This window comes from Sarcophilus harrisii, chromosome 2 (genome assembly GCF_902635505.1).
Source record: "Sarcophilus harrisii chromosome 2, mSarHar1.11, whole genome shotgun sequence".
In the NCBI taxonomy this organism is placed as follows: Eukaryota; Metazoa; Chordata; class Mammalia; order Dasyuromorphia; family Dasyuridae; genus Sarcophilus; species Sarcophilus harrisii.
This window is the reverse complement of record NC_045427.1, coordinates 512,722,871-512,740,379: the sequence shown is the minus strand read 5'-3', so window position 1 is coordinate 512,740,379 and position 17,509 is coordinate 512,722,871. Positions and strand designations below refer to the sequence as shown.

The window sequence follows — 17,509 nt, the reverse complement described above, 5'->3', positions numbered from 1 at the left end:
ATGAGACATGAAGAAAGATTAGTTTGTAGGGCATTTGTTTGACTGTACATACAATAGAACTTTATGTTGGATCAGTATTGGACAAGCTTTTTTGGAAATGGGGAAAGGGGGCAATGGAAAAGACCAAAGAGTGGTTATATTTATATAGTGTGATAAACATGATCCCATTTTCCTTGAATTTCTCAAAACCTTACCCAGGCTTGGCATTTAGTACATTTTCCCTCATACTCTGCTAACCCTGTGCATTAGACTATAAGTTCCTTGAGAACAGGGACTGATGTTTAATTCACTTGGGAATTGTCAATGCCTAACACAATGTCTTCTTCGTTGTAGCACTTAATAGTGTTAGATTGTTCAGGTTTTTCTGCTGCTTCAGACCTCTGAGATTGCCTCTATATTTATAGGAGATGCTGCTCTACAGGTTAATTTAGTAGGACCTTAGAGACAATTTTGGTCAATCTTTTCATTTTATATTTAAGAAAAAAATAGCTATAATCCCCACCCCAAACTATAAAGGCAAAAGTAATAATAATTAGTGCAAAGTTTACAAATAACTCCATTGTAGTCCACTCAGTATAAATTTCAATCAGAGTCCCAATATACCCTGTCAGTATAATCTAGGGCAAAAGTCATCTTGCTTCTCAGAACTCTCTTATCTCCCCTTTTGGTGTTCCTCTTCCTTTCCCCTCTCCTCCACATTTTGAGTACCCTTATCAGAATGTCCTACATGAGTCTAGCTTTTTATGTACTATATAGATCAAGAATAAATGATTTTATACAAAAGCAGAAGAAATGGGGAATGTTCAGATATCTTTATCTTAGCAGAAAAAGAAAATACCATAAGAACATTTTCCAGACTTCTTTTTTCAACACCTATTTTACTTACAAGGGCTCATATCATGCATCCTATGTCTTAATTGTTCTCCATTTAATTTCTTTTGTGTTTAGTCAACTAGATTGTTAATGTTTAAGGGCAGAAACTAGTGTCAAAATTTATTCAATAAGTATTCATGAAATTACTTCTATGTTTTCAGGATTCTGCTAAATATATAATAAATATAATATATAAAAGAAAATAAGCAATATATAAATATAATGTTATAATAAATGTTACATATAATTATACATTAATAAAAATAATATAATAAATATAAATAAAGGAAATGTGATAATTATAATATATTTGAGGAGGTTTTAGACTATATAAAGACAATTAAGTAACAATGGGGAAGTCTGAGGGGGGGAGTAAATTTGGAAAGAATATCATTATTACTTCAGTCCAGTCAGTCAGTAAAAAGTACCTTCTTCATGCCAAGTAATGTGTTAAACTTCTTAGATTAAAAATGATGCCAAAGATAAACCCTATCCTCAAGGAGCTTAAAATCTAATGGAGTCTTATACTTTAAATCTAGAGCATTATAGCTAAGGTGTTAAACGCCTAGCCCACAATACTCTTAAGGGTTCCCAAACTAGATTAAAATGTAATTGGGAAATATTTAGCAAAAGAAATAAAAACACAATAAAACATTGATTATCTTATTTTTTAGAATTAATTCAGTATACACTGTGTTATAGATTAGTGGCCTTTATTTTTTGAGTTTTTGAGTTTGATTCCATTGCAGAGCTGGAAGGAATCTCAAAAGTCATTTGGTCTAGGTTCTTCTTTTATAGATGAGGATGCTGAGAAAAAAAAGACTGTACTTAGATCAGATGGCCAGTAGATATAGAATCAGGATTCAAATGCAGGTCTTCTGATTTCAAGTTCATTGCTTTGCTTTTCTTTAAAAACAAATCAAGTTTGCAAAAGGACATTTACTTAAAAGACATGGTAAGAACTATGGTACAAATATTTACCTCCAATATCTGGAGGGTACACTCTCCATTCTAGTTTTTCAGACTCTGGAGAGAATGAGATAAGACAATATTATTTCTACAGGGTATTGATCTCACTAAATTCTGGTCCAAATGCATCACTGAGATCAAGACTTTACCCCCACACCACTCTATGCTCATTTTAAAATTATAGTAGAAATATCCAATTTAATAAACATTTATTAAATGCCTATAAGTTATAGGCACTTTACTCAGCACTGGAGATACAATTAAAAGAAAGAAATGTTCAGTAAACACTGTTAGAAATATACATTTGGAACTCTGAAGAGAGGCCTTAGCTTAGAAGAGTTTTAGAATTCATTCACAGAGGTGGTAGTTGAAATAATGAAAGTAGAAAAGTGAATACAATGGACATTTGGATGATAAGATTCATTTTAGAGAAATAGTTTCTCCATTTGTTAGAATAAAATTGAAGAGGGGACCCCAAAACTCTGAAAATCCTTAAAGGAGAAAATCTCCTTCAACTCTGCCTCACTGAGGGACCCTGCCCCAAGGACAAACAGTTTCATCTTTGTTATCTGGGTGGGATCAGCTCAGTCCTAAAACTCACTGAATTCGATTCAGATTCCAGCTCAAAGCTGAAACCCAGCTAGGAGCTAACTTGGGACTCCACTCACAAACCCCCTTCAGCTTGTAGCCCAAGCCTCTTATTATAAAAGAGCCAAACTAAAACCCTCTCTTTGCAGAGGTTCCAAACATGCCTTGCTATGCTATGCTTAACACATCAAGGGCCTCTGCCCACTAGAATAGTGTTTCCAGTGTTATCTTCTCTTTATCCTCACCTATTTCCTTAACCAGACTTTAACCTTACTTCCAATCCCCATAATAAACCTTTTTTTTAATCAGTCTAGGTTTTTGGGTCTGTAAATTCCTTTACAGAGAACCTATGCTTGTGCCGAATCCCAAGAGGTTGCAGGGGAAACAAATCCCTCCATTTGACTCCCTGAACCCTGAACCTGTCACTAGACCTTATTTAACTCCCTGATCACCAGTAACCCTAATTTCATTTGGGTACTCCAAATCTAAACCTCATCAAAATGACTATAGTTATTCCAATATATAAACAAGACTTTCAAAAAATGAGATAAATAGGACCCACAGATAGTATCGTTTGTCCCAATATCATAAAGAAAGCTTAGAGGGAACTATAATATTATGAAGGTGAGTAATCTAAGAGATTTACTCTTTTGTAGCACTGTAACACATAATAACCACAATAATGATGGTTAAAAACTCAAATTTATGTGGAACTTCAAGATTTGTGAAGTATTTCACATGTATATCACATTAGATCATTATATTAATTCACTATTCATTAACATAACATTACTCATTAATTTATAATATAATTATTTTGTTTATAACATTAATTCATCTCTACTTATATGTATACACACATATGCATATATGTTATCTCTTCTTTCCATTAGAATATAAGCTACTTTTGAGAGGGCATTTTTTCACTTTTATCTTCATATTTCCAGAATCTAGGACAGTATTTAACACATTTGTTGTTGATGTTATTGTTGTTAGATAGTCCTAGGATTTCACTGGTGTAAATAAATCTCAATGAAGGAACTCCCTCTACAGATACAGATATCAGTAATCTACCTATACTGATCTGAAACTTAAAATCTTAAGAGTTTCCTGGTACTCTGAGAATAGAAGTGATTTGCTCAGGATCATATAACCAATATGTGTCAGAGGAAGAATTTGAGTCTGGTTTTTCTGCCTCCAAAGCAGACTCTCCATCTACTACACCATTCTGCCTGACACAAAGCAGGAACTTCATTCTGGTTGATGGATGTTTCAAAATGCTCTGAGGTAAGTGCTATAATTATTCCATTTACAGATGAGGAAATTGAGGCTCAGAGCAGTTCAAAGAATTGTCAAGGATCATACAGCACCTATCTTTCTGATGTCAAATATAGTGTTCTCTCCACTATGTCATCTTCATTCTAGTGAAGATAGCTTTTCATAGAATTGTTTCAAATTTACTCTAAAGCAATCTTATCTATAGTTTGCAAAAGCAAAGGAATTAGAGCCAACTCCATTCTATGGCTTTCCTGTTCTTGGATCAGATCTTAAATTCTTCTTACTCATGCCTGTTTTGTTATACATTTCAGAATTTCCCCTAACATACCATATAATAAAATAATAATAAAATTAGAAAGTAAATAATAATGAATAATAAATTATGCCAGCATATAATGAAGTAAATCATATCCACATGATGACTTCCTACTTATAAATACTGAGATTTATTTTGTTCACATGCATGGCTTAAGAGACTATCTGAATCTGCCTTTATGGAGAATATGCCTTTTGGATGTCCCCAGAGAGAAATGAACCTAAATTCTAAGCAGTCAGCTCATTTCCCACCCCCCAAAAAGACTCCAAAAAGCTAACTTTCAAGCTCTTTATAACGATTTATTAAGTCTGAGTAATTTCATTCTTGTATCTTAAATCATAAACCACTGATTCAAGTACATTTTCCTGATGTTTGCTTTTGTTAGGGCATTTATTCACTTAAAAAGAAAATTGCCTGAGGGCAAAAAAAGCAGAATTGCTCAAATACTCTAGCTCTTGTTGTGTTTTTTAATGATCTTATTTTACATGTGCATATATATATGTGTTTTGAGTTTTTTCCATTACTGGAAAATTATAGACTTTTATTGTTATATTTAAATATCTAATTTAATCTTTCTCATCAAATTTATGAATGGATAAAGGTCTGTATGCAGAATGGGAATCTTGCCAGAGCAGGGAAGAAACATTTTTCCATTCTAGACAAGGTGTGCCTCTACAAAAATTATACTCAAGTGGAGTAGCACAGAGTTACTGTAGAATTTTATCCCAGGTGAGAGAAAGCTCTGTTGGGTCCTATTATGAAGGGTTTGTTTTGTTGTTGTTGTTGATGTTTGTTTTTTTTTTTTGTTGTTGTTGTTGTTTTTTTACTATTGCAACTTATAGACTTCATAATTTCAGTGAATTGGTGATTTTACAGATGTGGATATTCTTTCCATCAGGGCAGATCACCTTCTTTAAATATGTTTTCATCTTGATTTTTTCTTGTCAATGACCTTCTCAAAATTTTCCTTTTAAAATCTAACATGACATAGTGTAGAGGTATCAAACACATGCCTGATCAGCTCACAACACACTTAACAGCATCTCCAGATTAAAAAGTAAATGCAAAATATTTAACAAAATAAATAAAATGACAAAAGAACATAAATGGTATTAATATGCAGTTTTCCAAATTGATATGTGGTCTGCAGAGATTCTTGTTTATGATTTAATGACTATCATTTCTTTTTGACTTTCTGTGTAGTGAAGATACTAGACCAGGATTCAAGAAGAATTATTTCCAACATTATCTGAAACACTTATGTGCTGTGTGATTCTAGGCAACGGACTTAGCCTCTTTGAGCTTCATTTTCCTCACATAAAATGAAGGGATTGGATCCTCTGATCTCTAATATACCTTCCAAAGTTCTAAGACAATGACCTTTTTTTTTGATGGGTGTTACCCTTATCTTTTCAAAGTTCAGAGATACTGCTCTAATCTCTAGGCTACTCATGCCTTAGTTCACATTTTTACCATATGAATCTTAGATTTCTTTTTCTAATAATGCATACCCTGATGAGAATATTATATACCTGAAATAGAAACACACCATACAACACGAACAGATTTTTAGTCCTGTGTAGCAGCTAAGTGTTACAGCAGATAGATTCCTGATGTTAGAATCAGAAGGATCAGAGTACAAATTTGGTCTCAGATACTGAATAGTTGTATGAGCCTGGGCAAATCCCTTACTCTTCATTTGTCTCAGTTTCCTCAATTGTGAAATGGAGAAATAATTGTACTGACCTCCAGGAATTGTTGTGAGGTGTAATGTCTGGATCAGCTCTTTGGAAGATCTCGGTACCAGCCCTAGTCCTTGATCTTAGGAGAGGAGTGAAGAAGTGGGACTCATGTGGATGGTCAAACATGGAGTCTGTTTATTCCCAATTCTCTCAGCCTTATATATCCTAATACTCTTATCTAACCAAAGCAATACTGCATATGCATTAGCTATATACTGCTCATCTCATGCAGGACCACATAAATAACTTGCTATTGTGTGTAGATGGCTCTTTGCCACTTGGTATCACTCTGCTTCAATCACAACACAGATTGTCACTCCCTCTGACTTCTCAAGAAAGTCGGGAACCCTTAGGGGAATGGGGAGCCAAACTAGACACTGTCAGCAAGGTTCCTTTTACTGGACTAAAGGGTCTTATACCTCACCTGAGATTCCCCACTATCTGTGGCCCTCTATACTGAGGATCAAATGAAATATTTGTCAAGTTCTTAGCACAGTGTCTCACACATAGTAGGTGATTAATAATATTTTCATGATGATAAAGCAGAAAAGAGGCCAGAAGATACTAAAAAGTATAAAATTCTTAGAAATGAATTCATACTTAACTTATTCTTATTGACTAGCTTAACTATTGATCCTCATATTTCACTGTTGTCTAACAGTCAACAGCTATCTAGTAAGCTCCTCTTCTACTGGCATTGTGATAAGCCCTGGAGAGATGAAAATGCAAAGTACAAGGAACTGAGTTATACCTATTGTGACTCCCTCCTCCAGTTCCAACTCTAAATGAAAGCAGAAAAAATAAAGAAGTTAAAGTACAATGAGAGGACAGTTCACAGGTCCTCCTTAGAGAAGCAAATACAGAAATTGCCAGAATTGGTTTCATTGTGGATCCAAAGACAACAAGATATATTATTCCATGGCACAGTTGGCCATTTTGCCTTGCAGGGCTCACAGTGAGTATAAGCAAATAGACCACCATGAAGATAATTGCAGCTTGTGATAGAAAACTATGAATGTTATTTGCTCACAAAATGGTGATATTTTTATCTGTGTTCTGGATGAAGACATAGAAGACATTTGTTGAATTTGCAGATGACAGAAGTGGAAAGGATACTTAATGTATTGATGGCAGAGTCCATATTAAGACCCCAAAAGATCTTAACAAGCTAGTTCTGTGGGATTATTTGAGTCAGATTCAATTGAAGAGAGATAAGGAAATGTTCTATATTTTATTTTTGAAAAGTTCAACTATAAAAAAAATAAATGGACTGAGAGGAAGAATGCTTGCGCATGCTATGCTTGTTAAAATCTGGGACTTTCAACAGATTGAAACTTTCATATAGGTCAACAGTATGATAGAGCTAATATTCTCTCAGCTTTCTTGGGAGAGGTATAGAAGAGAGGCAGCATTTCTGCTAACTTGTGCCTTGGTCATTCCAAATGTGGACTACTCTGTTTAATTCTGGCCACTATATTTAGGCACAATAACCTGGAGCATATCCAGAAGAAAATGGTGAGAGAAGTGGAAAACAATACATCCATCCACTGACTGAAGGAAATGGGGCTATTTATCTCCAAATTTGAAGGGTTACCATGTGAAAGAGCATTCATCCTATTCAGATCCTCTAGACCAGTGATTCTCAAACTTTTGTTATCAGTATTTTCATGTTGTTAAAAAGTTATCGAGGATCTGTTCAAAGAGTTTTCGTTCACATGGGTTATATTTATAGCTATTTACTATATTAGAAATAAAAAATGATTTTGAATTTGTAGACCCTCTGAAAAGATTTCAGAGACCCTAATAATTCTTTGGACTACACTTTGAGGACCACTGCTCTAGACAGAGTTAAGGCAATGGGTCGAAATTGCATAGATGCAGACTTAGGTTTCAAAAGTTTCTATATGATATAATTCTCCTTAAGAGAATAAGGGACTGTTTTGGTAGATAAGGGGTGTAGAATTGTTAGTGAAGGGAATTGGAAAGATTTAGATTCTTTGGCATGTCTAGAATGGACTAAATAGCTTCTAAGATCTCTTCCAACTTTCAGATTCCATGATTCTGTGAAAAGTAATTGAGGAGAAAATAGTCCTACAGGGTGCTTGGCATGGATTTCAGCTAAACCAGATTATTCTGAAATTATATGTAGATTAAGCCAGAAGGATATGAACATGTGTGAAATAGATATATCTGCTGGTATTTTTCTAAGGGCACTTTTCCTACTTGTAGTTCCTAGAAATGCCACTCTATCTCCCATCTCTGTACCTTGGCATTATTTCCCATGCCTGGAATGTTTTACCCTGCTTCTTGACTGTTTAATTCACCTCTTGTCTCTTCAAAATTCAGCTCAAATCTCCTTTTCTGCAGGAGGCCTTTCCTGTTTTCCCCAGTTACTAATGCCTTCCCCTTCCATATATTTCGTTCATGTTTTACATAACTAGATATTTTTATGTCATCTCTCTTGCTAGAATATATACTCCTTAATAGCGGATATTGTGGGGTTTGGTTTTAGTGCTTCATTCAGTCAGTATTAGGAACCTATACTATGCATGACAATATAGAAGATGTTGGGAATTACTGGTACAAAGAAGGGAACAATGCTTACTTTTTGAATCCTCAAGTTCTTAGCACAGTGACTCTTGTGCTATTGGCTGATTTCTCATTAGCAGTAATTGTCTAATTACCTCATTTGAACTCTCCTATTTATTACACTTAAGGTGAAATTCCTGGAACTTACCAAATAGATAAGAAATCTATGCCATAGACAAAGTCATTTAAATCTATTTAATAACTATCATTAATAAAACACTTTGGGGCAGCTCCATAGCACAATGAATTGAATGCTAGACTTGGAATCAGGAAGACTCCCGAGTTCAAATCCAACTTCACACATTTACTAGATATGTGACCCTGGGCAAGTGACTTAACCCTGTTTACCTCAGTTTCCATTTCAATAAAATAAGCTGGAGAAGGAAATGGCAAACCACTCCTGTACCTCTGCTGAGAAAGTCCCAGTTTAATCACAAAAAGTTGGATACAATTAAAAATAACTAAACAACAGTTAAAACACTTTGTTTGCACTGCTGTGTAAACATCACAATTATTGTACTTTACCCTCACAAAAGTCCTGTGTAGTAGATCTCCATTTTACATGAAAAAGATTAGGCATCCAGAAGTAAATTTCTTTGAACTTAGAGCTTCCTAACTCAAGTCCAGCACCCTATCCATGGCATCAGCTACATGCTCCTTTTTAGAAACTAATACTCAAAATATTTGAAAGAAAGAAATGTAAAAGGAATAGAAGTGTGACTTTTTTAAGTCAGAGGCGACTAAGAAGTCATCAGAAACTATAGATTCATTCACTTGTTTTCTTATTTCTGTAATCTTTATTTTGAGAATAATTTATGTACACATTAGTAGTATTCTTGATGAAAAATCAAGGTGGGAACAGGCAAACATTTATAGATTTTCCAAAGCAAATCATGTCTTTAAAATCTCTCAACTGTCTGAGAGGCATAAAGAATGTAAGATCTTTCTGTTTACTATCTATTGACTTTTAAATTTCATTGGATTCAGTGAAACAAATTGAAGCTTCAATTCAGCAAATATTCATTAAGTTTCTGCAAAATATTGACACCATGTTAGGAACTAAGGAAAGAAAGATAATAAATAAAATGCTCCAAAGAATCTCACAACCTAATGAGAAGACAAGGACATGTATACAAATAAATATCACATTTAAACAGTATAGTATGTTATTGGGACTAAAGATATATCAAAATTACAGTATGGTTACTGCAATGTGCGAGATCCCTTTCACCTGCATGGATCAAGAAATGTTTAATGAATGTGCAAGTCTTCAGCCGAATTTTGAAGAAAGCAAACGTTTTCAGAAGGCAGGGATGAGGAAAGGATGGCAAAACCAAAGTTCAATTTGATTGTTATATAGAAAATCTGAATATTAGTATATAATATAGTTAAGGCAAAATTCTGGAGGTAGTAAAATGTCATTTTAATGATGATTTTGTTGTCCTCCCACTTAAAAAAAATATAGTGGGTATGAGGGAAGTAAAATGAGTAAAATTTTTTCCCTGTTATTCATGTACTTTCATCTTATAAAAACACCTTTCTTTATAAATCATGATGGGAGAGAAAAATCATAACAAAAGGGTAATACCATGAGAGAGAAAAAAAAAAAAAAACAGAAAGAGAAAAAAGTGAACATAGCACATTGACACTAAAGCTTAACATAATATAAAATATTAATAAGTCATAGCTTAAAAATTAGAATTCCATTAATGAGAAAAGCCAATATGTTTGAGTGAATCTGCCTATAATGTTAATTTTTTTTAAAAAAGGAATCAATCCATTATTTTGTCTTACCATTGTACTTAGTAGCTTATTTGAATAAGCTGACAATGTTATTTTAAAATGTCTGACTTTTAAAGAAACTCAGTTCTCTCAGCCACTTAATAGATTTGGGTTCATGGAAACTGAATATTTAGTTGTTCTCTCTCATTTTTTTTTTTTTTGATGAATTGTGTGATGTACTAGGCCCATAGAATTTGGAAGTTTTGATAATCCATGGAGAATAATTGAAAGTTTCTGAGCTGGGAAGTGGTATGATCAGACCTGTATATCAGGAAGATTAAAAAGGCAGTTGTGTGGATAAAATGCAGTAGGGAGACATTAGGAACAAGGAAACCTGTGAAAAATCACTGTATCAGTGCAGGTGAGAGGTGATGTAGGCCCAAATTTATTTTGCCAATGGGAATGGTAAAGCAGAGTTGAATGTGAAATCATTCGTACATTTGTTGCTTTTTCAATGACTAGGGAGGGAGAGAATTTGGAACTCAAAAATTCTCAAAAAAAATGAATATTAATAATAAGTAATTTTAAAAAAGCAATTATGAAGATAAATTCAACAGTATTTAATGACATGGGACGAATGAGAGGGAAGAATTTCATAACTCATTTTCTAATCTTATAAGATTGTATATATATGTATATACATATTATATATATATATATATAATTTTATAATCTTATAAGTTTTTTTTAGCCCTTCTGGTAGATTATAGGTTTCTGGAGAGCAGGACCATAGAGTTCCTTTCCTTCCCCCCCCCTCCCCAGGATTCAGTGAATATGTGCATGTATTAACACATATTGCTATTGAATAGAAATTAATTATTTTACTGGTACCAGTGTGAATGCTTTGAAGAATGTCAATACCATTGAGAGCACTAGGAAAGTTAGAGGAGAAACTGAGTTTTAAAGAAATGTAATTAGTTTATATTTATATATACTCAATGGTAGATATTGTCATATTCAGATGAAGATATGTGGCAGGAAGCTGGTGGTTTGAATCTGGTACTTAAGAGAGGTCTGCAGTTTCCATCTCAGACACTCCCAAACTCAGGATTTGGGAGTGCTTCTCATTGAAGTTACAGTTGAAGCTGTTCTCTGGTTGATCTGTAATCAAACATAGAAGTTTTTCTGTATTTCTATGGGGCAGCATCATCTCTACAAAGATGGGCTATCCCCCTTTGCCTCTTTCCATTTACATGATCCCCAGACTGAGTAAATTGTGATTTGCTTTCCCCTCCAAAGCTTCCCTTGAAGTAATGGAAGGGGGGACACTGCGCTTGGTTTTAAGTACCCAGTTTGAGCTTGGTGTGAGTAGGAAGTTTTACAGTTTAGTTCTTCGGCAGCCAAGCCTGCCTGTCTGCACCAATGAGACATTGACAGCACCCTCTCCTCCCCCTTCCCCCCCACCTCCGCTCCTGCCTACACATGGATAGAGTGCTTACCTTCAGAGCTTGTTTCATGAATGAGGCCAGATGCATAACTCCACACTGATCATTTTCTGTCCCTCCCCTTTCTGCTTTATTTTAACTGCAGCCCCCCAGCTCCCAGCTGGCTCTCTTCCCTTCCCCCACTCGATAGAAGTTATTACATGAAGAGATCAGCTTACCAGTTGTCTTCAGAGCTGAGACTGAGAGCAGAGCTCCTGGTAGTAGAGAGAGAGAGAGAGAGAGAGAGAGAGAGAGAGAGCGAGCGAGCATGGTGCCTGTGTAGCAGAACTCCAGGGCTGGGATCCTGAGACACAAGTGCATCTGCTAGCTGTTAGTACTTGGCAGACGGATTTCTCCTCTAGGGTAGCTCTAACTTTGGGTAATAATGTTTGTCAGCTACCTGATATTAACATTGCTCTACGTTCAAACAGCAGTGTTAGCAAGACCTGAGGGAGAGGTAAGCCAAGCAAAATATCTTGTCAAAAGTTATATTCTTGTCAGTATTATGTTTCCTCTTCTATCTACCAAGAGGGATCAGGGAACAGTTTTTCTGTTGGACAATGGGTAATGTTCTGTCTTTAATTTTTACAATTGCCTTGCTTTCTTCTAGATATAGTCTTTTCCCCCTCACCTTCTCTCTTGGGAAAAAAAAACAATCCATAATCTTCTAAAATCGGTCTAACAACTGAAAAGAAACTTTTCCTCATATTACCATCCTGGGCACTCCTTTTTTTATGTGAGGGATTTCTCTGGCATGTACATTTCTCCTCCTAGTGATAATAAGAGAAGTAGTGCATACCTGATTCCAGGAAGGGTTGGAATTTTGTTTTCCTGTGCGTATTATATAGAAAGAAATGTGTACGATACTGAAGTAGTTATTTTTTCCCCTTTACCTTCTGTTTTTGCATTTCTTTAATTTGCTCTCCATCCTGCTCCTTACTTCCCTTTTTCTTCTTTCCTCCATGGTTTCATTGTTCCTATAAAATGTGTTTAGTCACCTTTGTGCCCTAAGTTTGAAGAGTGACAGCAGTGTGACAGGACCAGACATCAGGATCTTGAGTGTGCATGAGGTCCAGACGGGAGAGTGCCAGCAGGAGTGTGGGATGTTAGCTTGTTTATATGATGTTTCCAGAAATGTTTTTTTAAAAAGTCATTTGTCTTCATAGTGATCATCCTAATTTGTTTGCTAAAAAGGGGTTTGGCCTATTGTTGAACCTTGGGTACCATAGATAATTTTAAAATATTGGGAAAGAGGAATTAGGGGAAAATTTAGGTAGGAAGACACATCGAAATATGTCCCCTGTTCCCCAGCTATGGATAAGTATGTAACTCATTCTCCAACCCTTTGGATTCTTCTTTGACTTCCTACTCACAGAAGTCTGGTAGAATCATCCCTCATGCAATTGGAGAGATACAGTAGTTATCCAGAATTTCTTTTCCCTGGTGTAACAATAAGGAAAGTATCAAAAATCTAAGTGAAAAATCCATTTTTTGAAGGATGGTACTGAGGCTTCCTAGCCCTTTTTGTTTGGCTTGTCAGAGGACTGAGCAGCTTTGGGAAGCCTAGTGTAATTACTTTCCCTGCTAACAGAGAAGTGGAAGTGAAAATCCCTCCAAGTCAGCTGTGGTTTAGGGTGTGTCATTACTGAGGCTCCCAACCTCCATGTGGCTTCTAGGCATTGAAGTAGGAACCTCTCATATTAAACAGCGGTTGTTTTGGGTTATTAGTTCGTGAAGCCCTCTGCTCTCCACACAACAGTTTCTGTGTCTTTTGAAGAAATTAAAGTCCTGAATGGAGGTTTGGTGGGTTTGAATGCGTTAGTGATCTGAGTAGCTGAAAGCTGTTCATTGCCCTGTACTTGTAGCCAGAGTATTAAACTTCCCTGTTGATTTTTTTACTGTGCAAAGCAAATGACAAATGGGCTCCCTTAACTCAGGCTGAAGCACTTAAGCATGCTAGAGAGCTCATATGGAAAATATTTCTATCACGGCTGCATGCACATATGGTCTAGGGAGACCCCCATAAAGAGCAAATCACAGAGCAGCAACAATGCTACAGTGTGCCAATTACCCCTATTAGCAGAGAGAATGGGGACAGTCTCTGGACTTACCTGAAAACGACTAGCTACATTTGAAGGCCACAGTGGCATGTATGTTTTATGTGTGCTGTAAGTCATGTCATACACTTTGACCAAAGCTGATCTGTTAAACTTTATAATCAGCAAGGCAGATAAAAAATGAAAGGGGGATTATAAATGGATCTTCCATTTTTTGATGATATATAGACTGTATTCTAAAAAGGAAGCCAGAGAGGATCTGCCTTTCAGATCAAATTATATACACTTAATTATGAGACCTGATAGAGAAAACAGGAAGTAAAAAGGTGACTGGTTCTTTGTTTCTCCTTTGCTACAGATCATTGTATTAGGTGTGTGTGTGTGTGTGTGTGTGTGTGTGTGTGTGTGTGTGCGAGTATGTGTGTATATGTGTGTATATGTCTTTCTAGTTGCTGCAAAATTTTGACTCTGTAAATACTGTTTTGGGAAATTATTAGAATCTTTTCCCCTTTGGTGGAAATGAAGTGATGAGGAAGGAGAGGCCCCTTTGAAAAAGAATGTAGTTTATGTGAAGCTTTGAAGAATGTGGCATTTATTTATAAGAACTTCCCTCCCCCTTTTATTGCTGTGTTACTTAGAAAATTCACCCATAAACATGTGGCATAGTCCTGAAGTCACCAAGACTCCCCCCCCCAAACTCCTGCCCCACCGCCAGCTGGTTTTCTTGTAGGTTTTAATTATCTTCTCTTTGGATGTTAACAAAAACACATGAGTCAAATGAAGAGAAGAAACAAACTTCCCCAAACTGAAGGTTTTATCTTTCCGTCTTAAGAATTTTTTTTTTCCTGTGGCATTTGGCTTCTTAAAATCATGACGAGTTTTGGGAATAGAGTGGCTTGCCTTTTATGACTGTTCTTCTGTTACTTTCTAAGTATTTGATGTTCTCTTGGAGAGGAGAAATGCAGATGGGCTGGGTGGAGATAAGAAAGGTAAAAGCTCTGTGCATAGAAAAAGGAAGTTGACATCATAAATCTGAAACTACAATTGGAGTCCCTTTTCTGGCATAAATGGGCACTGGTGACTATAATGCCTGCCTTCCGAAACATGGATTTGATTTGCTAAGGTTTGGTTAGATCTACAATGAACAACTCATTCATTCTTTCATCTTTTCACGTTCTGTGTTTCAGGGGAGGCTAAAGTCAGATGGCGGGGATTTAAAGCATTCAGAATGTTGCTCTTAGCAGGAGGGTAACAACGGCAAAGACCTGTAAAGTTCAGTTTCCCTCTGAGGATCCCGGAGGAAGTAAAACAATGCAGAGAATTTAAGGTTGTATGTACCAGGAGAGTGCCAGAAGCCACTTTTCTTTGTAGGGGAGCAGCAAGAGGATAGAAGTATTTTTTCCTCTGGCTTCTGTGTAACTTGCCCTCTCTCTCAGATGGTTTTGTGAAGTAGAGACTTATGTGTTGAAGAATGAGAAACCTATAAGTGTTAAGTGAAATACCTTGTTTTTTCCAAAAGGAATAGATTTGCACATGGTGGTTTTAAGAAAGACAGGGATAGAAGGGCAAAAGAGATGGAGTTTTTGCACGTGTGTGTTTCTAGACTAGAGGTTTTATTTTTTTCCCTCTTACTGCTTATATGATATATTGCTGGTTAAGCAATCCCCTATAATTCTTTCTCTTTCATTGGAATTTACTTTTGTGAGGCTTGAAAAATTCAATAGGCTGACAAGTGAATTTTGCCATGGAGCCCCCTGCTGACTGCCAACCACCTCTGTGCTGCCAGAGGTCTGACAGTTCTTCATTAAGCCTGGATGATGGGATAGGCAACTAAGCAGAAACCAGTCATTTTCTTCTCGTCTCTACCCCCTGCTGTACCCCTAACTACACACCTTCTCCTGTGGCTAGACAGGCCTCCTCAATGAGCCATCCTCATTCCCAGTTCTGTGGCTTTGTTCCTGCTCTTCCCTCTTCTTAGAATGTTGTCCTCTCTGCTCATCCAAATCCTATATAACCTTGGAGATGTAGTTGCTTTCAAATCTTTCACCAAGTATTTTGCCACTATTCTGGTTCTCTCCTTTCTCTGAACACCTATGTTCCTGGTTTCTACCAGGCTGATTTAATGTCACCTGATTTAATATTGCCATCTGGTCCTTATTTTGTAGCTTTAGTATTTCATGGGTTAATTTTTGTTTTTCTTCTAAGATATATGCAACCCGCAAGTTAAGCATGTTATCACTAGGTAGTAGAAGTGTGTAATGATTCAAGATAATAGGCATCTGAGGCCATTTAGTTTATATTCCTTACTTTATATTTGAAATCAAGACTCAGAGAGAGATTGGATGGTGGAAGAGTAAAGGCAGAGACTCATGTGAGCTCTCAAATTCCCCTACAGACAACATTAAAATAATTCTTTAAAACAAATTCTGAAGCAGCAGAAACAAGAAAAAGATGGGTTAAAACAGTTTTCTGAACTAAGATAACTTAGATTAGCAGGAAAGTTCAGTCTCACTGGATTGAGAATGGAATAGAGTCCAGCATGCGCCACACTAGGAAGGCCATGCCAGGTAAGTTAGCATCAGGCTTTAGGTGGAAATGGGTATGTGTGACTGAATTAGCAGCAGTTTCTGGAGCTCTCAGCCTACAGACTACAAAAGGGTCAGACAACTAGTCAGAAGGAAGTTACAAGGAACTTTTTGCTGGTACTGTGAACAGGACTCTGTTGCCATAAGTAGTTCTGGATTGCTTCCAGGATGTAGAAGAGCATTTAGCAAGAGCAGGGACCCTGGACACAGTTCTAGGGTGGAAAAGAGTGCTTGTGGTCACTTATAGATAAGATCACAGGACAGGAGAGCAGTGACCACACATTTCTTTAGTTCATACCACCTTGAAAAAACTGAAATGTTACAGACACCCAAAACTAGTTCTGAAAATAGCAGCACAAAAACCCTGGAGATTGAGATAATGCCCTGTACACCCTGAAGAGCAGAACCCAACTTTAATATAAATGTGAAAGTCAAGAAACTGACTGAAAAAATGAGCAAACAACCACAATAAAAAACCTGACCATAAAAGTTACTATGGTAACAGGGAAGATCAAAACACACACTGAAAAGAACAACATCAAAACAGCTAAATATGTGTGTAGCCTCAAAGAAAAATGTGACTTGGTCTCAGGATAACCCCCCAAAAATCCTGTAAGAGATCAAAAAAGGATTTTAAAAATTAAGGAAGAGGAAGGGGGAAAGTGGGAAATGAAATAAGAGTGATGCAAGGAAATCATTAAGAAAAAGTCAATAGTTTGGCAAAAGAGACCAAAAAAAAAAAATCCACCAAGAAAATAACACCTTAAAAAACAGAATACTCTAAATGATAAAGAAGGCATAAAAATTTACTGTAGAGAAAAACTCATTAAAATCAGAATTGATCAAAAGGAAAAAGTATGTAAAAATTGCATGAAGAAAATAATTGCTTAAAAATTGGATTTGAATAAAGGGAAGCTAATGATACCCCCCCACACACACACACACTAAGAAAAAACATTAAAAGAATTAAGAAATCGAAGAAACTGTGAAATGTCTCATTGGAAAAATAATTGACATGGTAGATTGGGGAGAAGTAATTTAAAAAATTATTGGACTGTCTGAAAGACATGATTAAAAAAAAACTTAGACATATTTAAAAAAAAACCTGTCTATTTTAAAAACTTCAATAATCTTTTTTTGTTATGCTACATTATGCTACATATGAAAATGTTTGTTTTATTCCATAAATTTAAAATAAAATAAATATGTTTTTTAAATGCCAAGGAAAATGGCCCAATGTCCTACACCAAAAGATAAAATAGAAATTGAAAGAATATGCTGATTACCTCCTGAAAGAGATCACAAA

General features: G+C 35.9%; 1 protein-coding gene across 3 annotated transcripts in view; it reads left to right on the top strand.

Moving 5' to 3' along the window:
* The window catches only part of THSD4 (thrombospondin type 1 domain containing 4), an 850,332-nt gene that overhangs the window by 512,871 nt on the left and 319,952 nt on the right, over nucleotides 1-17,509 (top strand). The window contains exon 1 of one of the 3 annotated variants that reach the window (XM_023498513.2): nucleotides 10,882-12,018. The exons of the other annotated variants lie outside the window; for them this stretch is intronic. Within the exon in view, the coding sequence (XP_023354281.1) occupies nucleotides 11,947-12,018 (72 nt within the window). The 5' untranslated portion in view covers nucleotides 10,882-11,946. Of the gene's footprint in view, nucleotides 1-10,881; nucleotides 12,019-17,509 lie in introns of those variants that run through there. 3 annotated transcript variants of the gene reach the window in all.